Source organism: Martes martes (genome assembly GCF_963455335.1).
Source record: "Martes martes genome assembly, chromosome: 3".
NCBI classification, from domain to species: domain Eukaryota; kingdom Metazoa; phylum Chordata; class Mammalia; order Carnivora; family Mustelidae; genus Martes; species Martes martes.
The window spans coordinates 150,452,628-150,477,692 of record NC_137890.1 but is presented as its reverse complement, the minus strand read 5'-3'; the positions used below and the strand labels follow the sequence as shown (position 1 = coordinate 150,477,692).

The 25,065-nt window shown below is 57.6% G+C and overlaps 2 protein-coding genes across 2 annotated transcripts in view; one reads left to right on the top strand and one right to left on the bottom strand.

Annotated features, from left to right (window-relative positions):
• The window catches only part of GPC1 (glypican 1), a 28,582-nt gene extending 26,382 nt beyond the window's left edge, over positions 1–2,200 (top strand). Inside the window, exon 9 of the mRNA XM_080798767.1 lies at positions 191–2,200. Coding sequence (XP_080654893.1) covers positions 191–423 — 233 coding nt within the window. The 3' untranslated portion in view covers positions 424–2,200. The remainder of the gene's footprint in view (positions 1–190) is intronic.
• Positions 2,201–2,635: 435 nt separating this feature from the next.
• Positions 2,636–25,065, bottom strand: part of ANKMY1 (ankyrin repeat and MYND domain containing 1) — a 46,457-nt gene continuing 24,027 nt past the window's right edge. Inside the window, exons 12-18 of the mRNA XM_080799199.1 lie at positions 24,104–24,211; positions 22,050–22,181; positions 19,298–19,411; positions 18,827–18,992; positions 14,391–14,469; positions 13,510–13,670; positions 2,636–3,127 (exon numbers count right to left, since the gene is read on the bottom strand). Of these exons, the coding sequence (XP_080655325.1) occupies positions 2,991–3,127; positions 13,510–13,670; positions 14,391–14,469; positions 18,827–18,992; positions 19,298–19,411; positions 22,050–22,181; positions 24,104–24,211 (897 nt within the window). The 3' untranslated portion in view covers positions 2,636–2,990. The remainder of the gene's footprint in view (positions 3,128–13,509; positions 13,671–14,390; positions 14,470–18,826; positions 18,993–19,297; positions 19,412–22,049; positions 22,182–24,103; positions 24,212–25,065) is intronic.

Genomic DNA, 25,065 nt, shown 5'->3' with positions numbered 1-25,065 from the left:
CACCAGGCACCCCCACACACACGCAGACACCCATATCCCCAAGCACAGCGGCCTGGCCAGGATGTCCATCAGGCCTTGACAGGTCCAGGTGGAGCACGGGAGGCCCCCATGGCGGGAGGCTGGGCTCTGGGTCCCCGATGCTCAGGGTCTATGGCAGGGCGGGCCTACTGGAGCATCCTCTCCTCCCCAGGTGACGACAGCAGTGGCTCAGGCAGTGGTGATAGCTGCCCGGACGACCTCTGTGACCGGAGGGTCAGCAAGAAGAGTTCCAGCTCACGGACGACCCTGACTCATGCCCTCCCTGGCCTGTCAGAACGGGAGGGCCAGAAGACCGCGGCTGCGAGCTGCCCCCAGCCCTGCGTGTCCCTGCTGCTGCTGCTCCTCGCCCTGGTCCTCTCAGCCGCCAGCCCCACGTGGCGGTAACTGCCCCAGGCCCCAGGGACCGAGGCCAAGAACTGACTTTGCCAAAACGCAGAACAGATGATATTTAATTCTCCATGGCCTAGAGGCCCCAGGGCAGGACAGGGAGGGACAGTGAGGGACCCCGGCTCTGTGACTGCACTGGAGCGGGTGGGGGGCATGGGCGCTGGCCCTCCCTCCTGGCTCCACCGGCCACCCTGGCTTTTAGTTTTGTAGGAGGCCCTCAGGTCAGCCAGGAACAATGTCCCCAAAAGCCATGTATTTCAGGGACCTGGGGGATGCCGGTGGCCACCTCCCGCCTGCCCACCTGCGCCTCTCCCCCCAGCTCCCTGAGCAGCATCCCGCTGGAGAGAGCGAGCCTGTGCCTTCCTCTCCTGCCTCTTCCCACGGAGAACTTTGGGCTCCAGGTGTCAGAAACCGAGGCCCAGCCCTGGGCGCCTCAGGATCCCCAGGAGGGCAGCGGGGTGTCTGCCATTTAGGGGCCAGCGGACCTCTGAGATTATGCATGAACCTTCCGACTCAGCCAGGCCCCCATGATCTCACACACACACACACACACACACACACACACACACACATCCGCCGAGCCCCTCAGCCTCCAGGAGAGTTCTACCTGGGCTGGAACCCTTGCTGACTGTCCATGTGGACCTCATTCTCTCCAAGGACCAGCTGCAAAGGCCTGGGGTGCACAGGGGCCACCATGGGCACAGCCTCACCCCCTCTGGGCACTGCTCTTGGGTGACCTGCGTGCGGGGCGGGGGGTGCTGATCCTGGCCTTCCCAGGAGAGCAGGCTAGGCCCTCCGCAGACATGGGCACCCCCTTGAACACAGGGCCCCACAACTGTGCAGAGGGCCTCCCCGCCCGTGCTCCTGCCTCATCCCCACCAGACCCGGGGCCCCATGCTCGGGGTGATGCAGGCAGTGCTGGAGGCCACACCTGGCCAGAGGATCTGGGTGGCCGGTGAAACTTCAGCTTGGCCAGGGGGCCTGACCCCGAGAGCCAGAGGGCCACCTGGGTCCCTCCTGACCCCACCAGCTGTAGGGGCCTGGGGGGCTTTGATAGTTAAGGGCTTTTCCAAACGTACAGACATTCACAGACGCTTTCCATCTGTTCACTCAGAGCTGCTTTTCAGCTCCTCCTCCCAGAGCTTGGAAGGGCTGGGGGTTCCCGGACCTGGGGGCCACCCCTGCTCACTCGGGCTGTCCAGACCCTCCCCCAGGCTCAGGACCTCCCTCCCTCCCTTCCTGGCCCTAGCCGCCCTGGGCCCTGGGGAGGGGGCTGGACCCCGCCAGAAAAGGGCTCAGGCAAGAGGACTCTTGAGGGTCTATGGGATGCTGAGCCACTGTGGCCAGGGACAGCAGTCCTAACCAGCACCAGGGCCTGACAAGGCCACTTAGCGCTGCTTTGCCTCACCTCCCACGCTGGCCAGGGCCCCCAGCCTGTGCCCCACCGGGCAGCACACTCCCACAGGCACTCCCACCCCACAGCAACCCTGCTCATGCCAGGCCAGGGGGCAGGGCCTGGGGCCCCCTTCCCTGTAGGTGAGGGCCAGCTGGACTCTCAGGGTCTCTGGGGCGGTGGCTGCCCGCGTGCCTGGATGGCAGCATGTGGCTGCACATGGCCGTCCCGTCGGGGGCCTACACTATACGTCTCCCTGCTGGGGCGGCCCAGCACAGTCCCCAGCCAGGCAGTAGCCAGGCCTGCTGTGTTCTGCTGCACGGTGTCAACTGGCGTCCTATGCTCTTGAGTCCTTGTACGAATAAAAGGTTGGAGAGCTTGTGTGGCTGCCGCGGACCCCTCCTGCACAGCTTGGGCGGGTGCGTGCCCCTGGGCTGCACACAGCAGGACGTGACTAAGGGCACGTGGAAGGGGTTCTTGTTCCAGACGGCACCCCTGGTCTGGGTCTCCCCGTCCCACCCTGGGCCCACACGGTGCCTGGGAGAAGGAGGAGGCCAGGACCCATCTGCTGTCTACTCCTTCTCTGCTCTGGACTCACATCCTTTCACCGGCCCCGGGAAGCTTCCAGTTCCTCCAAGTAGCCTCCGAGACACCCAGGAGGCCAGAGCATAGGGACCGCGTGGTTCTGAGGCCAGGCCTGTATGGACATCCCAATGGTCCAGTCTGTCCCCAGGGCCGAACAGGGCCTGCACCCAGGGCAAAGCTGCCACCCCCACCCCACCCCCTAGGGTGCCCCTCTGCCCGGAAGCAAGAGCTGCCGCAAGGTCACTTTATTTGGGAACTGCGGACATGGTAGTCTGCCTGGAAACTCCCCGCACAGCCTCTCCTCTGTGGGCCTATGTGCCGAGGAGCCAGTGGCCAGGACCCCGCTCCCCTGTGCAGGGGTGGTGGGTGGTGTGCCCCGGGAGGGAAAAACGAGGCTTTTCCAGGGCTTGCGGCTCCTTGTGGCCCAGCAGCGACCAGGGGCTCACCAGCCCGCCCACCCTAGAGCCAGGGGATGGCAGGGTGGTCCAACTCCTCCCAGCGGGTGGGGGTGAGGGGACGGCCTCCCTCCCTGGGCGGGCTGGGACACAGCCTCCAGAGTCCACGGAACACGTGGATCACCAGACACTCATTCCTGGTTGTATGTGGAGTAGTTTTTCGGCCGGCCTGGTGGCTTTGGGGGCTCAGGCTTCTGGCTTGCTTTCTTGCCCAGGTGTTTTGAGGACTTCCGGAAGTTCTTTGTGAACACAGCTAATTCTGTTTTCCCTGTGGGGGAAGGACACAAATGAGGTGGGCTTCCAGCACCAGCCAGGGGCAGGTGGGGACCAGGTCAGGGAGAGGCTGCTCCCTGGCTCTGGGTCCCAATTCATTCCCCTGGAGACACCCGGGAAGCTGCAGACACGAGGACCAGTCCCTGCTGGCGGCCAAGAGCAGCCAGCCCCTCCAGCGTACAGGCTGGCGCAGGGCTTCACATGCACACACGCGTGGCAAGTCTTGTCCTCCTTCCCTCCAGGAGACCAGAGCTCCTTTACCTGGGGACAAGCCCTCTGGCCAGAAATTACACGTATAATCAAAGGGCTAGCTCTAGTTCCGGGTAGACAACAGATCTCCTAGTGAACGTGGAAGGATTGGAACTGGGGGCCTGTGCTCCTGCAGGAAACAAGATAGGTGGCAAGTCGTGGGTCCAATCTGTCAAAGGTGGGGGTGGGTGTAGGGCTGGTGACGAGGCACGGACGGACAGGACCCAGTGACGGGCAACCTCGGTGAAGGGAAATGCTTCCCTCCTTCCTTTGCGGGGCCTGAAAATGCGAGCAGGACCCTGCACAGTTTCTAGCAGAAACCCATTTCCGGGCCCAACCCGGGAAGGCAGAGAAGCGAGGCAGCCAGGAACCTCTCAGGAGCTTCAAACCACACAGCACCAGCAGTGGGAACCAGACAGACTGTCCCAATCAAGCATGAGCCTTGGGAGGAAACACCAGGAAATGTCTGGTTTTGACGCTCACAGCGATGAGCCCGCCCCTGCGGACAGCTCGGCGGACAATTCTGCACGCTGCACACTGCATGAGGCAAGGAACGCCACAAAGCCAGTAGCCGTCGCGGGGCTCCGGAGTATTGGGGGGGGGCCCTTCTGCCTGGCGGGGTTCTGCCCAGAAACCATCTCCCCAGAGCGGGAATCCCACTGGTCCTCAGCCAGTATCAGGCAGGACTCCCCGACCCAGACAGAGTGAGAGGCCTTTGGGAGAGGGAGTCCCATATCACCTGCGATGGGAACTTAAATTAAAAATTACGGCATGCCCCAAAGACACCCACCACTGAGAGCCAGAGCCGGAGAGCGTCAGGTTGGCGGACAAACGGTCTACAGAAGTTCGTGTGGGGTCAGAGAGACGGAAGCCCTCGGGTTAGAACAAGCTCATTGTTTAAAAGAAAACAGGAGACTGGTAAAAGCATCAGCCAGAGCTGAGATGGGGACCCCCCAAAGAAGACAGGGACCCCACAGACATGGGGACCCCACAGGAGGCAGGAACCACACAAGAGGTAGAGACCCCCCACAGAAAGCAAGGGCCCTCCCCACAGAAAATGAGGACCCCACAGGAGGTGGGGCCCGCACAAGAGGCAGGTTGGCAGGAGCTCCATGCCTTTGGCCAGCTGTGGCGGGGAGGCAGGTCAGGGGCCCAGTGAGCTGGTTGTTTCAGAGAAAGGAAAGCCCCCTGCACCTCAGGCTGGCAGCCTGAGTGCAGCCCCCAGGCTACAGAGACCAGGCCTGTCTGAGTCCCTCTGGAGGAAATTCTGGAAAAGGCAAGTCTGAGGAGGGGAGCAGATGAAGGGCTTGCCAGGGGGTGGGCGAGAAGGGCACATAAAATAACCCGTGGGGGGCCCTCGACTAGCTACATGGCGAAGCTCAAGCAGTCCCCTACCTCACACCAGCAACATGTGAACTGGGGACAGACTAAGAAGCAAACTGTGGAAAGCCACGCTTCAAGCACAGAGAAGACAAGGGGACATTATGACCCGAGGGCACAGCAAGCGTCCCCGGAGACACAGAGCCGCGAGCCGCAAGGACGCCACGGGCATGCGAGGCCACTCCAATGTTCCGTCCTGCACAAGACGGACCAGACACGAAAGCACAGGCCATGGCAAACAACAGAGGCTCCCACCATCCAGAACAGAGCCATCCCGGCGAGAACACGCACTGCAATCCCACGCCCATGGAGCCCAATCCCTGACGCGGAACTCCAAATGCCTGAGAAATAATAAAGAGGATGGCAGGGTGGCCATGGCGGCCCAGTCAGTTGAACATCTGACTCCTGACTTCGGCTCAGATCGTGGTCTCAGGGTCATGCAATCGAGACCGAGCCCCGAGTCAGGGATTCTCTCTCTCCTTCTGTCCCTCCCCCCGCTTGTGTGTGCGCACTTCCATGCTCTCTCTCTCTCAAATAAATCTTTAAATAATAATAGGATAAATAATCATTAGTTACATATAAAAAAGTGCTCAATTTTCCTTGTCATCAGAATGCAGAAAGAGATTTTCCAAAGCGCTGTGCAGTGTAAAATCTTACAATAGAAAGCAGTCCCATGTGCCCTTTAGGGACACAGGAAGGAAAAGGGGACAGGAGTGGAGTGCTGGCTGCCTTTCATTCCGGTTCTTTAAAAACCAGGCATGGGATGAGCACAGCTCAGGGCAGACATCAGTGAGGACAGGTGTCCCACCCGAGTGGTGGTAGGTCAGGGATCCTTGTATTGTTTTGTGGATTTTTTAAGATGTTCAAGGTGAAACCAGCCCAGATACAGGTTTTGTGGGGCTGTGAAGCTTTTCAAGTGTGGGGGGAGGTGGGTTCTTCAAAATAAAAGAACCCAAACCACAAACAAAACTAAGCCAGACACACTGGCTTGTGGTCAGTCTGCAGTCAAGGCCCAAGGAAGGGGACAGGGCAGTGTCTGCCTCCCAACGACAGGGTGGGGGGTGCCTCCACTCTGTGGCAGGAAAGGAACCCACAGCTCCTGGCCCTGTGTTGTCTGTGTCCTTCCTGTGACCCACCAGGCCACCCCACTGCCCATCTCTCCGGAGGTCACAGAACACTGGATTCTGGGTGGAACCCTGACAACCGTGGGTTCCAGGCCCTTGGAGTCCATCACTAACATTCCAGATGGACCGTCCCTCTCCATCCTGAGCTCATCTCGGGCTGCTCCTCTCTCAGACGCCCCGGATCACTTCTGTTCCTGGCTACCTGGGTGTCTCCTCCCAAGGCTTCCTTGACCTCACCTGGCCGCCCCTCAGGGTGCCACCCACTCTCCCAAGAGCCCGGGGAGGGGTCATAACAACCAGCCCAGTCCCTCCATCTCCCCAGCCCTGGCCCTCCGCTCACACCCCGAGGATGGGGCTTCCTCTCAAATGCCTCATCCTTGCCCGGCCCTGTGGGCTCCCCTGATCCAAGTGGAGCTCATCAAGCCCTTGCTCCCCCTCCTGGGCCTCGCCTTCTCCAGAGCACACCACCACAGATGTCGCGTGCCCATGGCCCTGCACACTGGCTCTCCAGCCAGAACATCCCTCACCTACCCACTGCTGGGACCTCTCTCTCCAGTGCCCTCCTGACCCACTGCTCCCCCACTGAGCCGGGCTCTGTTGTAGGCCAGGTCCCCTGGAGCTGTGGGCACTTCCAAGCTGTGAAGCCACACATCTGGTCACCGAGGGCACCCCACACACATCTGCTGTCCTGCTCCCCACCTGCCCCAGCTCACCTGCACCCGGCAGTGGTCTCCTAGAACCAGGGAAGGGAGCAGGGCACGTCTTTCCCCACCAGAGAGAGGGTGCCAAGAGCCCAGGTGAGTGGCCAAGTAGAGCCCAGAGGTTCAGGAAGACAGGAGCAAGGGTCAGGGGATGGGTGAGCAAGGGGGTTGTCTGGGCACACTCCCAAGCCAGAGGAAGGGGGAGAGTGGCAGGGAGAGAAGAGGTGGGTGGGCTAGTCCCAGACCAGCCTCAACAAACCTAGCCCTCAGGAGCTGCCTGGGTGAGCCCCCTGTTAACCCAGCACTCCACCTGCTCAGCACTACCCTCTACACACACATGCACACACAGAGACACACATGCACGCACACATGCACACATACATGCACACAGATACATATGCACAGAGACACACACATGCACACAGAGACAAGCACACAAAGGCACATGCGCAGACACAAAGACATATGCACACACATGCACAGACATACGCACACAGAGACACATATGCAGGTATGTGTGCACATGTACACAGACACATGTACAGACACAAAGATATACCTGCACACACAAACATGCACACAGAGATACACATGAACATGCACATGCACACACAGACATACATGCACAGAGTCACATACACACAGACACACGTGCACACACAGACACATGCGCACTCAGACATATGCACACACACTTGCACAGACACACGCACACAGAGACACATGTGTAGGTGCGCACACACATGCACACAGACACCCAGAGACACATGTACAGACACAGAGACATATGTGTACACACAGACACACATGCAGAAACACATATACACATGCACAAACACATGTACACAGGCACACACATGAACACAGACACACATGCACACACATGCACACACACACATCCCCTCCACAGTCCAACGGAGCAGGAGGAAGTCTCACACTCCGCTCCCTGTTCTGTAGGCCACCCCCTCCTCCCACAAGCACTTCCCACAGCAGGACCAGCGTGAGATCACACCCCACCCCCAGTACAACTTCCATCGCTGACCACATCCACCCTGAGGGCTCTCCCACAGCTCCTGGAGACACAGGGCATGTTCTCTGCAGCCCATCCCCCATGGGTGTCCCCCACATGCTGGGTGTTTCCATACTGCACTCTGCCCCTGCCCCAGCAGGCTCTTCCTGGAGCACCAATCCTTCCCACACCACTGCCTGGCTGGCCTACACTCCTGCCCTCACAGTCCTGAGGCTCAGGGGAGTACCCAGACAGACCTGTGTGCCAGGCCTGCTAAGGCGTTTCCGTTCCAAGGTGACTATGCCCTCACAAGTCACCAGGCCCTGTGCCCTGTCCCCTCTGAGTGCACACCCCCACTGCTGTCCTCCCACACCCCCAAGTCCCAGGGAGGCCAGCTCCCCATGACAGTGGAGCCCACAAAGCAGGGGCATGGGGATGGGGAGGTGGCTTGGCGTGGGGCCTGACCTGGGCACGGTGGGACCCCGACTCTGCAACAGGGCCCAAGTGACCCCAACTCCATGTTTGCAGGGAGCCAACAGGCTGCACACACTATGGTCAGAGGAGAAGGAAGGTGTGTCCCCCCAGAGCCTCAGGGACACCTCATGCTCGCAGAGCAGAAGCAGGGAGAGGGGCTCAGCGTCACAGAACCTTCTAGGAGAGAGCTGTGTGCTGCAGCTTTCCCCAGGACGGGTGGCCATAAAAAGGCACCCCTTGGTCCACACTCTGGCAGGACTGGGCCTTGGCTCCGTGGAGTAAAGACAATGTGGTCACGGAGATTCTGAAGACCAGACCAGCTGCCCGCTGCTCTTGCAACAGGCTGGCTGCACCCTGCTCTGGCTGGGGTCTCCGTGGACCGCCATGGGGTGGGGGGGGTCGGACCGCAGGCAGAATACAATACTGTCCTGCCGGGCCAGCCTCCCTACAGCCCTCCCCCCACCCCCGACAGAGCTTGGCACAGAGCAGGGTGATGAGGCGCACACCCACCCTCCCGCCCCAATGCCCCAGAGCCCTGTAAGACCCAGGGGAGAGGTGCCTGGGTCCGGGTATTCCCAAGACACAAGCGGCGGGATTCCTGAGGAACAGAATGTTCTGGATGACAGAGGGGCCAGGGGTGGGGGTGGGCAGGCAGGGGCGCTTCACACGGAAGGGTAAACACACAAAGGCACCCAGACGGGTAAGTTAAGGGAAGTCCAGAGGAAAAGATTTAAGCCGGGATGATTAACTTTGGTGTACAATCCCTAAAATGTAGCGCCTGTATCCTTTCAAGAAACCAGCTAGAAGCATCCTGCGTAGACATAAGGCTGCCGCACTGCCATTGTCAACGGGGAAGAAGGAGCCACAGGCTCCAACCCAGAGAACTGGGGCCAGGTTTGGTGCCGTGGATGCCAGGGAAACCCCAGGCCCACAGGGAGGAGGGAAGATGGGGCCTGTGCACCCCCAGGGGCACGGGGGAGGTGGGGCCTGTGCCCTTCCGCAACCCCCCACCTGCATGCATGCAGGGAGGTGGGCCTGTGCCCTTCTGGTGGGGCCACCCCTCCCTGGCCCCAAGGGGCCCTGCACAAGCTGGTATCCTCGCAGCCCGGGAGACTCTGCTGGAAGCACCATTCCTGTCCTGCTGGAGTCTGGCAAGGAGGCATTTGTCCCACAGGATGGCTCTCCCTTCTAGAATGCAGACTCCTGCATGGTAGGGATCCAGTTATCTTGTCTATGATATTCAGGAGCTGGGAGCATGGCAGTCAGGGGTAACAACCCAATGCTCCTGTGACCCAGAAGCTGGAGAGGACTCCACAGTGGCCTTCTGGGAACAGGAGGGGAGGAGCCACAGGGATGGGGGGGCAAGGGCCAGTTGGGGGCTGAGATGGGGGCTGGAGCAGTCCTAAGGGGGACAGTAAGCTATGGGTACAGGGGAGCAGCCATGCAGGGGACTTGGATGGGACACAAGTGAGTGCAGGAGCAGCATGGGCTGGCCTCTGCTGGCTGCAGGGACAGAGAGGAGGGCCATGGTGGTGGGGGCAGGAGGTTCTGGAAGTGGCCCAGTTGGGGAGAGCTGAGCAGACTTCCCCCGGGGATGGTGTGAGGAGAGACAGGGAGAGCAGCCAGTGGGGACGCCTCTGCTCAGGAAACTGTCAGACTAGACCGGACAGGGACAGCACAGACTTGCCTGGAAGCCTCAAGCCACTGAAGATGCCACATGTCTCCCAATCACACTAAACAATTAGAATAGTTACAAAGTGTCAACAAGACATTTCTGAACACAACGGGCCAAATCAAGTCATCTGAAGAAGCACAGAGTAACAGCTAGCATCTTCTGCAGGGACACGGAGCCCTGGCGAGACTGTCCCATGGCGGGGACAGGGCATTCCGAGGCTGTAGGAGCCACAGCCTGGAGCATCCCCGGGAGACTTGCCCCGCAGTGGGATTCAGTCACCACTAGCCCCGTGGGAAGTTCTTGCCAGCTGGCTCTCAGATCTTACACAGTAATTCCGGGCTGACCATAAAATTATAAGTAAAACAATAATGCATGAAGATTAAAATCTGATCGAACCTTGTATAATCTTAGTCTGGGGACTGCTTCCTAAATCTGCCAGCAAACCAGACCCTGAAGGACAGGACAGATGGATTTGACAAGAGTGAACAATTCCATGTAGCGAAGTTCAAAGGGAGAGAAGGTCCTCCCCGCAACAGGCTGCAGGGAGGGCGGCAGGGTCTGGAGAGAGCTCTCCAGAGGCTGGAAGGGCAGGCGTCTCCAGTAAGGGACCCGAGGAAATACCTCAATGCCACATTCCCGCATCCACGTGTGAAGAGGACCTTCAGCTCCTGAGTGAGTCCCCGGAAGACGGAAAGTGGAAGCTCCTGGCAATGCTCCCTACGGACCGGGTGTCCCAGGGGCACCACGCTCACTGGCCTCACCAGCAAGCAGGCTAAGATTATTATGGGAATGCTCCTAAAACCTGAAAATGCAGCCTCTGTGAATTCTGCCCAAAGGAAAACTAGGTGGGAGGTGTGTGTGTGTGTGTGTATGTGCGGCCCCCATCCACGAGTGAGCCCTGAGACAGTAGACGTCCAGTGGGCAGGTGGTGGGCCGGTGCCTCCGTTCCTCCAGGAAAATGGTAGGACACACGCAGTGCCCCAGGAAGGCAGGTTAAAGTCACAGGAGGAGCCATTTAATTAAAAACAAATGGACACATGAAAACACATGTGTGCACGTGCATGGGGGCGTGTGATATACTTGGTGTGCACCTGGGCACAGATTACAATCTAATCTGTTCAGGGGATCTGTTCCTGAGCAGTACGATGAGGATTTTCAGCTTCCATTTATTGTGTCCTTTTTTAACAATGGGTGTAGATTGCATGCATCATCAGAATAAAAATAATACTATTTTCATTTGGGGAAAATTACGTTGCAGAAAAATATATCCTAGCATAGAAAGATGGGTGGTTAAGTTTAGAATATACCGATCACGCTCCCACATCACGCGCGTGGTATGTGCTGTGTGGTGCGTGGTGCGTGTCTGTGGTGTGGCGGGTGGTGTGGGAGGGTGTGACGGACAGCGTGTGTGATGTGTGTGGTGTGTGTACACAGACACAGATGGGATTGGCAACACACACACCAAAGTATTGGCAATGGAAACTTCCGGGTTTGGGGATAATTGGCATCCAATTTTTTCTTGCTTTTGTGTGGATACATCTCTCTAAATGTCATAATTGACAAGAATAAGTTCAAAATTAGGAGGTGCTCATTAGGAGCACTCTGGAGGTGGGAGCCACCCACACCTCTCCATGGGCTTCCCCCCCAGGCCCCGGCACCTCCCCAGGAAGGCCCCCCCCCACAGCCACAGCCTGGAGCAGGACTGGCCAACACATACCTGCAGAGCTATACACAGGCTCCTTTCTCCTTGTGCTCAGGTGCCCTCCTCAGCCCTTTGCCTGGGAGCCCCCTAGGAAGCTTCCCACAAAAGGAGACCCATCTTTTACGAGAGCACCAGGAAATCAGGCAAAACCATGGCTGCCGGTGGGGCTGCCTTAACCAGAAAAAAGCTGGCCTAGTTGGGGTCCCTGCCCCGGCTCAGCCCCCTCCCTTTCCCAACTTCCTCTCCCACCTGCCCCTCCTCACCCCCCTCCTCCTCCCTGGCCATGCCCACCACCTTCTTGTTCTACAGCCTGGCACCCCAGTCTTCAGTCCTCCCTGTCCCCTTCCTGCCACCCTCTCTGTGAAAGCAGACCCACCACCACCACCACCACCACCACCACCACCACCACCACCACCGCCGTGCAGCGCTCCTCACAGTCACGCCCACACTCCCTCTGTCTCAATCACTTCAATTCTCCTACCCACCGTCCCAGCCCCGGAGCCTGCCTGACACACACAGACACTCAATAAATGCACGGGGAAGATATGGACACGCCCCCCCACCCCCGCCCCACAACTCTTCCAGGCACCAGCAGGGGGCCTGGAGCCTTCCAGCAGGAATGCAGAGGGACACCCCCTGGGAAGTTCCTCAGGGGTAAAGGAGTGACCTTCTGGTAGTCATCTCTAGAGCTCCAGTCCGGACCCTCATCCACCTATCCTTCCCGTCAACTGACAGATGCCAGGCACCAAGTAGTCAGGGAGACCCTCGGAAACTCCGGGCTTGGCGTGGCAGGGGCCGGCGGAACAAGGCACAGAGGGTTAAAAACACCCCCGTGGGACCATTTTATTCTGAGATCAGGAGGGCCTTGCCATGCAGATGCAGACAGCCTGCATGAGGCCAGAAGAACCCAGGGCCAGCAGCCTGGAGGTGGCCCCGGGTTGTGGGTGCCCGCAGGTGGGGATCAGGGCCACCTGGCCTGCGCTGGGCCCTCCCTGGCCTCAGGCATCCAGGGCCACTCGCTCCATTATTGAATTTCTTCCGCCCTCTGGTGCAAGTCCTCCGGGTGGGGCCCTGGAGGAGAAACTGGCAGGGAGGAGGAAGGTGAGGGGCCTGGGCTGTCCCAGCGGAGGCAGAGGCCCCTGAAGAAGTGCAGAGGAGCCCCGTGCCCCCTGGGGGCCCTGCCAGCTTGCCACAGTTTGGGGCGCCCCCCAGCTCTGCGAGCCCCGGGCTCCCCACTACATTCAGAGAGACAAGAGCCCCTTGCTTGGCGTCATGCTTGCACATGTGTGGCACGCATGGCGATGACTCAGTCTCTTCAAAGCAGGGGGACTCCCAGCCTGGGCTCTCCAGGCCAAGGGAGCCTTGTCCAGGCTCACATGCACCCCACAGGAGCCCCAATTCACAGAACGGGCCTAGAGACGACAGAGTGTCAGAGCTCAGAGAAGAAGGGTTCCAGGGGCACACGCCCAAGGGCAGCAGTCAGCCCAGCCTTTCTGTCCATCCATACCGAGGACAGGCTTGGAGAAAGAGTGAAGCAACACCTGCCCCTCCCCCCACCTGGTCAAGTCCCAGAGCTGTGCACACAGCTTTTCTCCCCATCAGCTGCCCTCAGAGTAGTGGAGCCCTGGTCCTGAGTCACCATGCATGTGCCCACAGCTCCTCCCCAGATCATCCAAAGGAGGGAACATTGGGAGGGTGGGCTAGGAAGAAGCTTCCAGAACCAGTGCCAATGCCAAGGGCGCTGTGGTCCAAGGAAACTGGTGCCCACCAGGGCCCCCACGTGTACAGAGGAGCCCCGTGGATGGTGCCCCAGTTCTGCAAGGCCCTGGCCACGCCCACCTCCAGCGAGCCAGGGCTCATGACCCCTAGAGAAGGGGAGGGGAGAGGGTGCTCAGCCCCACCCTGTCTGCACAGTGGGCCCACCTGGGAGTTCTGGAAAGCAGCTGGAATCCGAGAGGTTTTGGGGAATAATACAGACCTCACCCCCCTCCCCACCGCACAGGCCCATGTCCTCAGACACAGCAGCCCCCATGGCAGCCCCCAGGCCGGGCGTGCAGACTCACCGATGACCGACAGAGAGCCGCAGTCCCGCTTGTGGAAGTCACTCCAGGCCCTGGTCTTGCAGGACTTGCTGCAGGTCAGGATCCCGTAGCAGCGGGTGCAGGGAACCAGGCGCACACCCACGGAGCGGCCGCACTGGGAGCAGAACTTGAAGAAGGGAATCCTGCATGGGAGCCACGGGAGCCACGGGAGCCACAGGGGCAGTCATGGGGGGTGCCTACCCTCTGGGCCCTGCCGTCCCCCACAGACGGGTGCTGGTGCCAGGCCCACCATCCTCCTCGCTGGGTGGCCACTCGCATGAGGATGGGGACCTGAAATCCCCATCCAGGGATGTCCAGCTCTTTCAAAACCGGAAACACAATACCGTGGTTGGAACAACACGATGCCACGGCATCGGGGACCCTTTTGGGCCACAGAGCAGGTGGAGCTGACCCTGCAGGCCCACCCACATGCTCTGCATCAGGAGGAAGGTGAGCCCCCAGGGTGGACACCGCCCCCTGGCCTGTCCCCGCTCAGCACCCCCACCTCACCCACCAGGGTTTCCTGGACAGGCACCTTCCAGGACGCTCACGGGGATAACCAGGTGCCCATTTATTTAGAGAGACTGTTCAGGAACAGCAGGCTGTGTACAGAGCCATGATCCCAGGGAGGGGCCGGTGGGGAAGGGGCTGGGAGGGCTGCAGGGCCCCACGGCAGCCCAGCTGCTGTGAAGACAGAAGTGCCTTCAAGAAGCAGAGCCAGGGCTCAAACCCCACTGGGCCCTTCCACGAGGGCCCTGCGACCCATCTGCCACCCTCATCTTGGCCCGCGCCCACGGCTGTCCTGGGCAGGGGCGGTCCAGCCAGGCCACGCAGCCCAGCCCACAGCCCCACCAGCCACTTACAGCTCCTGCTCCTCAGAGCGCAGCGACTTGGATGGGCTGGTGCTTTTCCGCTTCAGCTTCTGGTAGGGGGTCAGCTCCACTGCAGCAACAGAGAACCACGGGGGGCTCCGTGGGTCCCCCTAGCCATGCCGCAATGCCCGCAGGCAGCAGGAGCCCCGAGCCTCCCGCCTCAACCTCTCCCCTGTGGTGGGCCCACTCCCAGCACTGCAGAGAACCAGGGGGGACCCCAAGCCTTCTACAGCCCAAAGCAAGTCGGAGGACACAGAGCAGGAGCTGAGGCACTGGGGCGTCCACCTCTGGGGAGGGGGCATCCCCCCTTTGGCTTCCCTCTGCTTCTGCATCTGTCTCTGCCATTGGCTGGCTCAGTTAAGAGGCCAGGCTTTGGCCTTGACTAGCTCACGATGCTCTCCGGAGTGAAGACTCCTGACTGGCTGTCAGGCAGCTGGCAGCAGGAAACACGTGGGCTGGGGATCAAAGGCCAGTGAGGCCCCCCCAATGACAGTCACAGGTTCCGCTCCACCCCACCACCTTCCTCTCCTCGAACAGCATGTCAGCCCCCACAGGAAGGCCACCTGACCTCTAATGTGGCAGAAACCTCCCAAACACCTGCCGGACCCAAGAACAGAGATGGCGGGAGCTGCTCCTTCCTCCCCCATCCTCCCTGTGCCCACCAGCACCAGGGGCCACACTGCAGCTGCTCCTGGGGGGGCTCAAGTGTGGGCCCAGGGGCCTGCTCTGCAACACTGTGCCCCGAGTCAAAGCCCTTGTTGTGAGGACCCCGTGGCCCCAGAGCCAAGCTACCAGGAGAGGTGATGGTCATGCAGAACCGGAAGTGGGGCTGAAGGGGCGGCAGCTCTTGCAGTCAGTTCTTTTGAAGGACATGGGCAGGGTGAAAGGAAAGCACCTCCTTGTGTTAAGGTGGTGGGACTCTTGCAGCTCTGATGACCTAGCATTCGCATTCCATCCCGTCCACGCATGTGAAGTGCACAGAAGGGCGGCACGCACATTTGCAGTGTGCAGACGTCACCGTCCTCAACTTTACAACGTGCCCATCCATCCAGATGGGAGCCTGGCCCTGACAGCCGCCTTCCCCCTGGTCCTAGGCAACCACTGACCTACTTTATCTCTACGGATTGGCCTATTCTGGACATTTCCTATGAATGGAATGGTATGTGTGTGGTCTTCAGTGAGTAGATTCTTTTGCTTAAAACAATGTTTTTTGAGGTTTATCCATGTCCTAGCATGCACTGGCAGTCCATTCCTTTTTCTGGATGAATCATATCCCATTGCAGGGATATGCCACGATTTGCTTATCCATACATCCTTTGATAGATACTTGGGTTGTTTCCATTCTTTGGCTTTTCTAAATAATGTTGCTACAAACGTGCAAGCACAAGTTTTGTGTGGACATATGTTCCCATTTCTCTCGAGCATATACCTAGGAGCGGAATTGCTGGGTCATATCGTAACTCTATGATGAACATTTAAGGAATGGCCAGGCTGCTTTCCAAAGTGGCTGCGCCATTTTCTACTCCCACCTGCGGGGTGGGAGTGCTCTGCTTTCCCCATGTCCTCGCCAGCACCTGTTACTGACTTCCCGATTGTCTCCATCTTCGTGGATGTTAGAGTGACAGCTCAGGGCAGTTTGGTGTGTACAGGACTGGAAACTGATGATAGCATCCTCTCATGAGCTGTTCACCATTTGTAGATATTTCTTTGGAGAAATTTCTATCCATAGTCCTTGTCTGTTTTTAAATTCAGTTGTTTGTCTTTATTATGGAGTTGTAAGGTTTTTAAATTTATCCTACATACAAATCCCTTATGAGATACATGATTTTCAATATATCTTCCCACACCATGGATTATTTTTCATTTTCTTGATAGGGTCCTCTGAAGCATGAAAGTTTTTAATTTTGATGAAATCCAATTTATCCATTTCTTTCTTTCATCACTCATGCTCTCAGTGCCATAGCTAGGAATTCATTGCCAACTCAGAGGATTTGAAGATTTGTCCCTATATTCTCTCTGAAGAGATCTATAGTTTAAGCTCTTGCATTTAGGTCTTCAATCCAAATTGAATTCAGTTTTGTATGTGGTGTGAGGTAGGGTCAAACTTCATTCTATGGTGTCTGGATAACCACTTGTCCCAGTCCCATCTGTTGAAAAGTCTGTTCTTGCCCTCATTTCAAAGTGTGGGCATCCTTGTTGAAAATCAGCTGACATGCACATGTATTTATTTCTGGGGCCTGCGTTTCAGTCCATCGGTCCATATGTCTGTCTTCTTGCCAGTGCCACACTCTTTTTATTGTCATTTCGCAGTAAGTCTTGATTTAGGAAGTGCGAGTCTTTCCACTTCGCTCTTTTCTTTCAAGATCGCTACAGCTATTCTGGGACCTTTGTAATTCCATATGAATGTGAAAATCAGCTTCTCCATTTATACAAAGGAGGCAGTGGGATTCAGATAAGGAGATGTCTTCCCATTTACCGAGGCCTCCTTTAACTTCAGCAACATATTGTAGTTTTGAGAGTGCAAGTTTCACATGGCTTTTGTTAAATGTATTCCCAAGTATTCTATTTTTATTGATGCTATTGTAAATTAAAGTTTTTTAAATCTCATTTTTTGTTTGCTTCCATATTGATCTCATATCCTGCAACCTTAGCTAATGCATTTGTTAGTTTTAATAGTGTAATCATTTTGTATTTATATTTTGTATTTTAATATTTATACATTTAGTTGAATATTGGTTGCAGTTTAAAAAGTGGATTCCCAGGATTTTCAATCTGCAGGATAATTTCTGCAAAGAGAGGCAGTTTAAGTCTTTCCTTTCCAATCTGAATGACTTTCTTTTTCTTGCCTAGTTACGATGGCTAACAACTCCAGCACAACATCAAACAGAAATGGTGAGAGTACACATTCCAGTCTTCTTCCTGATCATAGGGCAAAGCATCCTGTCCCTCACCGTGGGGTCTGATGTATGCTGTGGGTACATCACAGCAGTGTAGGACCCCCTAATCAGGTTAAGCGAGTGCCCCTCTCTTCCTTGTTTGTTGTATGTTATCAAGAAAAGGTGTTGGATTTTGTCAAATGCTTTTTCTACATCAGTTGAAATGATCATGTGGTTTTCTTCTTCAGTCTAAAAATGTGGTGTATTACACTAATTTTGCTGTTGTTAAACCATTCTTGCATTCCAAGGTCTGGCTGCAAGCAACCAGGGAGCAGAGGGGACAGAGCTCAGAGGTGGAACAGCCAGGGTGCAGGAGTCAAGCTGTGATGGGGCACCGGGGTCCAGCGGCCGAGGCAGAGCTAGGTAGAAGCAGCAGCCATCATCCAGAGGGAGAGCCTGTCCTATGCAACCGTGGCCAGAGCAGTGACCTGTGTGATTCCTGGTAGACACAACCCCAGGCCCCTTGGTGATGTGAGTGCAAAGGCCACTGTCCTGGCTATATGACTCTGTACTTCCTGGGGATACCCCACTGTAGAGAGGAGACACAGATGGCTGACCAGCATGCTAAGGGGCTGGTCTTGCACAATGTCCTGCTCTCCAGGGAAGTATGCTCGGCTCTCAGCAGATGTCATTGTACCAGGAGTCCGGCTCTTGTTAGAATTGTCATTACTACATCTAAGAAGCAAATTCCCTGCATGCACTTAAGTTTTTTCCAGATCCTTCTGGGGATCCATAAACCTGTCTTCCTGGGAACCTGGGTGGCTCAGTGGGTTAAAGCCTCTGCCTTCGGTTCAGGTCATGATCTCAGGGTCCTGGGATCGAGCCCCGCATCGGGCTCTCTGCTCAGCAGGGAACCTGCTTCTCCCTCTCTCTCTGCCTGCCTCTCTGCCTACTTGTGATCTCTGTCTGTCAAATAAATAAATAAAATCTTTAAAAAAATTTTAAAAAAAAGCCATAAGCCTGTCTTCCAAGTCAAATGACCTTGCAGCCCCTCCTTCCACTCTCTCGCTCAAAACTCCACTCCCTCAGGCTGGCTCTGCCGTGTGTTGCCCCTTGGCCAGCCCACGTGGGGCCTCAGGACCCAAGGCCACACCCCCCAAACCAGGCAACACCAGGCAGGGGCACGGTCCCTATTGCAGCCCCTGGGAGATGGCCCTCCGAGCAGAGGGCAGAGCGGGTCCCTCTTCCTCCTGCTACAGAGCTGATCAGCCCACCTCGGGAGCCTGTGGCCCCAGGCCGAGAGTGTCCTGAGGTTACCCTCACCTGCTGGCATCCCATGGAGCCGTGGGGCCTGCCCCCATGACCCCCGCCCACAAGAGAGCAAAGCAGAGTCCTGGAGCCACTGGGCTGTCATGGAGCAAAGCCCCTGCTGCTTCCCACTGGAGGGCGGCGTGGCAGCCTTAACCAGCTCAGCCAGAAACTCGCCCTGCCTCGGGTGTCATGCCTGTGCCATGGCCTGTGAGGACAGGAGTCACGGCCTGTGACCCCCACCTTTCTTGCTCAGAGTCAGCAGCTTCGGATCCCACTGACTCTCCTTGGCAAAGACAGCACGGCGCAGCTGGAAGCCCATATATTCCAGGAGCCTCTTGCGGGCCAGGAACAGCTCCCGCTCGGCGGGCATCAGCATGTGGAAGGGGCAGTGGGCGATCTTCCGGTCCTGCGGCACAGCATCCCGTCACAACCAGGGACCGCACAGCCCCAGCCCACCACCTCGCCACCTAGCACGGGAGGGACATGGATCCAGGCCAGCACAGGGGGAGCCCACCTCCCCAGGGTGAGGACAGCATAGAGCGGTGCTCGGAAAGCTGGCAACAGGCGCCCCGGTGGCAGGGTATGCTGGGGGTGCAGCCCAGGCTGGGTTTCGCTCTGAGGCAGGAAGGGCCTGTGGCCCAGCCTTGCTCGAGGGACTCTCAGGGCCCCACCCCTCTCCCCCCATCAACAGCGGGACACTCAGAGCCATACCTGGTAGAATTTGAAATACCCATAGTCGACAGCCGTGCCCACAGCCACCCTGTCCCCCTGCGTGAGCGTCACGGGGTTCAGGATGTCAGCCCCATGATGAATGAGCCGGTCAATCTGTGGATAGCAGAGCCTGAGTCATATGTGTGTGGATGCCCAGGCCACCAGAAGGCAGGATTCGGAGCCAGGGTGCCCAACACTGTGGCCCACATCACCTGTGGCTCCCAGTCTTTGCACCGCGGCAGTGGCAGGGGGCAGCCTGACAATAGGCCCCCAGCCGGAGAGCAGGTGCAGCCAGCAAGGGCTGTCATTGCCCTCACTGGGAAGGCAGGGAAGCCTTCCCAGTGAGGACAGACAGACAGACAGACAGGATAGATGTGCTGACCCCACAGACGACAAGTTAGGGCAGAGCATAAGGTAGATCGAGGCTGGGCCACTGCTCAGGGAGCCCCCTCCCGTCCCCCACCACACCAGGGACTTGCCGTGGGTCTGTAACTTGAGGCTGGTTATGGTCCTGGTGCCCAGACCAAAAGCGAGAGGACAGCAACCACCAAGCATGTTCTGACCAACCCCAGCCCCCGACGTTCGGGGAGCTCAGGAACTGCGGGTGCCTGTGCGTGCACGCGGGGTCAAAGTGCGTTGGTCGGTGAGCAACCGAGGCTCCAGGGTCTTACAGTCTCAGCTTGAATCTTAGCCCAACTGCAGAACCACGGGGCTCTGTGCGACTCCGTCCGAGCAGACGAAAACCAGGCTGTCACCCGCCAAGGCCGCCTCACCACACGTGGCCTACTTCCCGGCCACGTGCCAGTGGGCTGTCACTGGGGGGTGCTCAGCAGTCCCCCAATAGCCAGCGGAGCACAGCGCCCATGAGCAGGAAGCCCCAAGCCTGTCCCTAGATGTGCGGACTCTGTTTGCAGCCAGAACGGAGGGGCTAAATGCCTCTCTTGTTGGAGACTTCTGGGCACCCCACAGCCCACGTGGGCAGGGCATTTAGCTACGGTCGCTGGGCCTGGGGGTGGGGTGCATTTTCCTGGGGAAGCACAGACAGGAAGTTAGCCCTTGCACAGTCTCTGTCGTCATCTGGGCCTCGGAGAAACAACCACCGTCCCAAGAGCAAGAGGCCAGCTAGCAGGACAAGCTCCAGGCTCGCGTCAGAGCAGGAGGGGCTAAAGGACGCTATCGGACCATGAGCCATGTCAAGGGGGTGGGGGACTGCAAATGGCAGGAGGGCAAGGGTTGGGGGATGCCCAGTGTACAACGCCCCTATAAATGCGGACTTCCTTGGTATGACAGCACGAAGGCCAACCCCAGCTGGGGCCGGCACAGTGCTGGGTGGCAGGCACAGGGGAGTGTCCGGGAGCCCAGAAGGTGGGGAAGTGGGCGGCTAAAGTATGAATAACCCGTGCATCTAGGAGAGGGGATATGGTGTTCCCATGCTGTTTGCTGAAATTTTATGCCTTTGTCGTGATAAATAGTAGTAAATGAGTAAGTTGTATGTAATTAAATCACTGAAAAGCCAACTGGTGGGTGATTCAGGGGCAGGGGCAGGAACCCATAGGTGTGTGAGAGTCCCCTTGATGAACCAGAAAGCAAGGCAGGCATCAGAGGCTGAGGGGACCCAGGGAAAGGCTCCTAAGGTCAAAGACAAGATAATTTAACGGTTAAGAAAGAGAGTCCTTCCACTTCCCAGATAATTATGGAGGCAGATGGCATGGTTGGGGCAAAGCTGACCTACCCACCCCCAGATCCAGAACCACTGAGAGGCCCCAGAAGCACATGTGGGGGCACTTCTGGGTGCTTGGAGGACAGGAGATCAGGATCGAGGGAGGACCCTTAAAATGATATCCAGAAACATGATCTCAAGGAAAAGGGTTACTTCTTTTTCCCTAAAGTGGAACTGTCAAGTGTGACAGCCTCCAGAAATCCAGGCTCTCAACCCCCGTCTGGTGCCTCCAGCTCTCGGGGAACCACACACCATGGCCCTCAAGGAGCCGGGATAGCAAGCAGCCCACACAGAGCTGTCCTGTCCCCCCATGGGTGTGGGAAGGGGCGAGTGCACAGCACAGGGAGGGCCTGCCCACGCCGCACTGCCGTGGAAGACCCCAGGCCCCGGCGTGGGAGTGAGGAGGGGGCAGACACACAAGGGACCATGTTGGGGGCCTGGCGGGGCCAGAGCAGCTGGGAGGACAGACGGGGACTCTGAGGGAACAGCACAGCATGCAGGACCTACAAAGCAGAGTGCCTCCTGGTCACACTGAGCCCACCCGGAAGAAACAGCAAGGCTACCAGCAAGCTGTGTCCACAGCCAGGACACGGTGCCCCCGAAAATCCCCACCTGGGCATGGCATCCCCCCAAAACCCCTGCCCGGGGCCCGGCACCCCCCCAGGTCCCCACCCAGGGCAGGACCAATGCCGTTCCAGCACGTCCTTGACCAGGATCCCTCGCCAATGCCCACTCTACTCAGAAAATCCACGGTCCTGCCCCCCAACCAAAGTGATGGCCTACGTCTTCCTTGAGATGAACCAGAGGACTTTGTCTGGCCTATTGAGTGGGTTTGTATGTCACATGTTCAGGCCCATATAACATAAAAGGCAGGAATTCTGTGTTATTTCTTAAGTACTGAGCAAGATTACTTGAAACCCTACCTGCCAGGAATGAAGTCTAAGCCAAGGGTTCCTATATACATGCCCAGACCCCTACATGCTAGGGCCCCCTGCCCTGCACGCCAGCCCCTGCCCCAGCCTCACCCCTCACCAGGGCCAGCTTGCTATCCATGCTCCTCTGGTGCTCGTAGGTGAGGTCACAAGCAACACACAGGGCGCTGCCTAAGCCTTTGGTCAGCAGCAGGTTGGGGTCAGCTCCGTGGGACAGAAGCTCCTTCACAATCTGGACACAGAGAAGCCTGTCAGCACCCCTTCCGCCCCCCTCTCCTCGTACGTGGAGGAAGTAGCCAGAGGTTTCTGCTGTCCTGAGCACAATGGCAGTCACACCTGGCCACTTCCAATCCCCCCCCCCACTGCAGGTACCACTGCTGTCCCAGCTCAGGGAACGAGGTTGGGGCAGGGAGAGGGCACACAGTGGCTCCCCACGGATGGCTGCGACACCCACCCCAGCAGCCCAGGGCTGGCACTTTCTCTGCACACTGTCTGTTTGCTCTAAATTGCTCCCAGCTTACATTTTGTTTTCCAGCCCCAGGGGCCAGCACACTGCCTGGTGTGTGTCCCATCAGCCCCTCCTCCCTGGGACCAGTCTGCCTTTGCACCCAGGCACCTGAGTCACTGTGGTCACCTGACCAGACGCAGAATGGGACACGTCTCACTTGCTCCCTGCTGTGTCCCCAGCCACTGGCCCCAGTACGAGCAGGAAGCCAGGAGTGACAGCATCTTGGCTGGGCAGGAGACACACAGGTGTGAGGCTCTCTCAAGAGCTTCCGTCCCCCAGAAGGCAGCTCTCTACCCTGCCTCGCCCACCTACATGACCAGGCAGGTGCCCCTCTTAACTTGCTCAGTATATGACTCAAGGTACATGTGAAGGGAGGATGGAGAGAAGGACCACAGAAGCCCCCACAACCCTCATCACAGTGCTCCCTTTTCGTCAGGTCTCTGCTCATATGTCACCTCACCATAGGCCAGAGCGGCCCCTGGTCACCTGCTATAACGGTGCACCCTCCATCATTCTCTACTCTTTATCCAGCTATTACTATCTTCAGAGCACTTACCACCACCTAAAATTTTGTGGCACTCTGGATTATGGTCTGTCTCCAACAGGAGAATGTAGGATCCTTGAGAGCACAGACCTTATTTTATTTAACACTTAATGCCTAGAATGGTATCTGCCTGGCCCTAGTGGATACTCAAAAAATCAACAGTTAAAGGAAAGGATGAATGGGTATATGTATTATAGATTGCTGGAAGGAGGAAGGAAAGGAAGGATGATGGAAGAAGAAGGAATGGTGGAAGAATGGATGGACAGACAGATGGATGGATGGATGGAAAGACAAATGGATGGACGATGGTGAAAGGATGGACGGACGGATGGGAGAACAGATGGAAGGAAAGATGGATGGAAGAATGGATAGATGTATGGATGGACATATGGATGGATTAGATGGATTGGTTGGGTGGATGGGTAGAAGGATGGATGGATGGTTTAGATGGATGTGTTGTTGGTTGTATGGATGGATGGATGGAAAGATGGACTGGATGGACGTGTGGTTGGATGGTTGGATGGGTGGATGGATGTGTCATTGGCTGGTTGTGTGGATGGATGGATGGAAGGGTGGGTTGGATGGATGTGTGTTTGGATGGCTGGGAGGAAGGCTGGAAGAATGTATTGATTGGTAGGTGTGGGTAGGTGGGTGAACAGACGGATGAGTGGGTGGGTAGGTAGGTAGATGGATAGATGTATGGATAGATGGGGAGGGGCAGGCAAAGGAATGGATGGATGGACAGGCGGATGCACGGATGGTGAACACATAATCCTTGGCGGCAGCAGAAAATGGGAACTGGCCAAGGTTCCTCTCCCAGTGTCCTGAGGGGTCAGTGCCCAGGATAAGCAGGGGTTGTTATCCGCCCACCCTGAGGGAGCGTCCACCCAGCTGAACCGTCATCCCTACCACCCACCTTCCCTTCTATTCTCTTCTCTCTCTGAGGTGCTCCATCCACCAGGGAGGGGAACCATCACGCCACTCACACTGTGCTGTCTTCATGCTACCCCCACCAACAGCAAATGCAAAAGCCTGACTAGGGAGGCGGTCACGTTGAGGCAGGAACCCTGCAGGGGCCCCAGCTGTGGGTAGGACACCTCACCAGGTCATTTCCACTGGCAATGGACAGGGAGAGCGGGGAGTGGCCACTCCACAGCATGTTGGGGTTCGCCTTGTGGGAGAGGAGGAGCTGGACTATGTCTCTGGCACACTGTGGGGGGAGAAAGGCGGGGCCACACATTAAAGAGGTGCCCTGACTCCCAGGAGCACCTGGGATGGATCATTAACTCAAATGCATAAAAACAAGTTCGTCACTGAATTGGTATTTCCCACACACCGGTTCCTGGCATACACAGAGACAGTTCTAAATTTTGGATGGATGCACAGACAGGTGGGGAGTTGGGTAGATCCTCAAACAGGAAAATGTTTGCTCAACATACATCATTTCCAACACAAAACAGGAAGGACACACAATGCACAAATTGCTTTAAGGCTTGTTTGCAAAGTGGAGGGGAGCGTCGGGACTGTGTGACTCCAGGAGCCAGGCTGGCCCATGGTAGCTATGGCCGGAGGAACATGCCCTGCCCCGGGGCCCAGGGACTGTATAGGACACCAGAGCACAGGAGAAACCCGGCCTCAGCAACAGGGGTGCATTCCACGCTGGAAGGGCCCATCCTTGCCCTCCCTGCCCTTCTCCCTGGGGACCCCGCAGCTTCCCCTTCTCTCCCAGAAGTGCTCTGGAAGCCCTTGCAGCTTTGAGGACTCTTCCAGGCTCCAGTTCCCCTTGCAGGTGTGCAGACCTGGTGAGCAGATTGGGCCCCACACCCCCACACACCCCCGGCCAGGCCAAGTCTGCTGAGGGGCTTCTGGGAAAGCGTCCCCCTGCTCTCCTCCCTGCCAGAACACACACATGATGGCTCAGAGTGGTGGTCTGAGCTCAACAAGGCTTCAACCGGGGCTACTGTGGGGCAGGGAGGCATGTTGGTGCCTTCACCTGCCCCGCCCCCAGCACCACCCCACATGCACCCTGATGCAGGTCGTCACACCCTCACAACAGGACGGGCG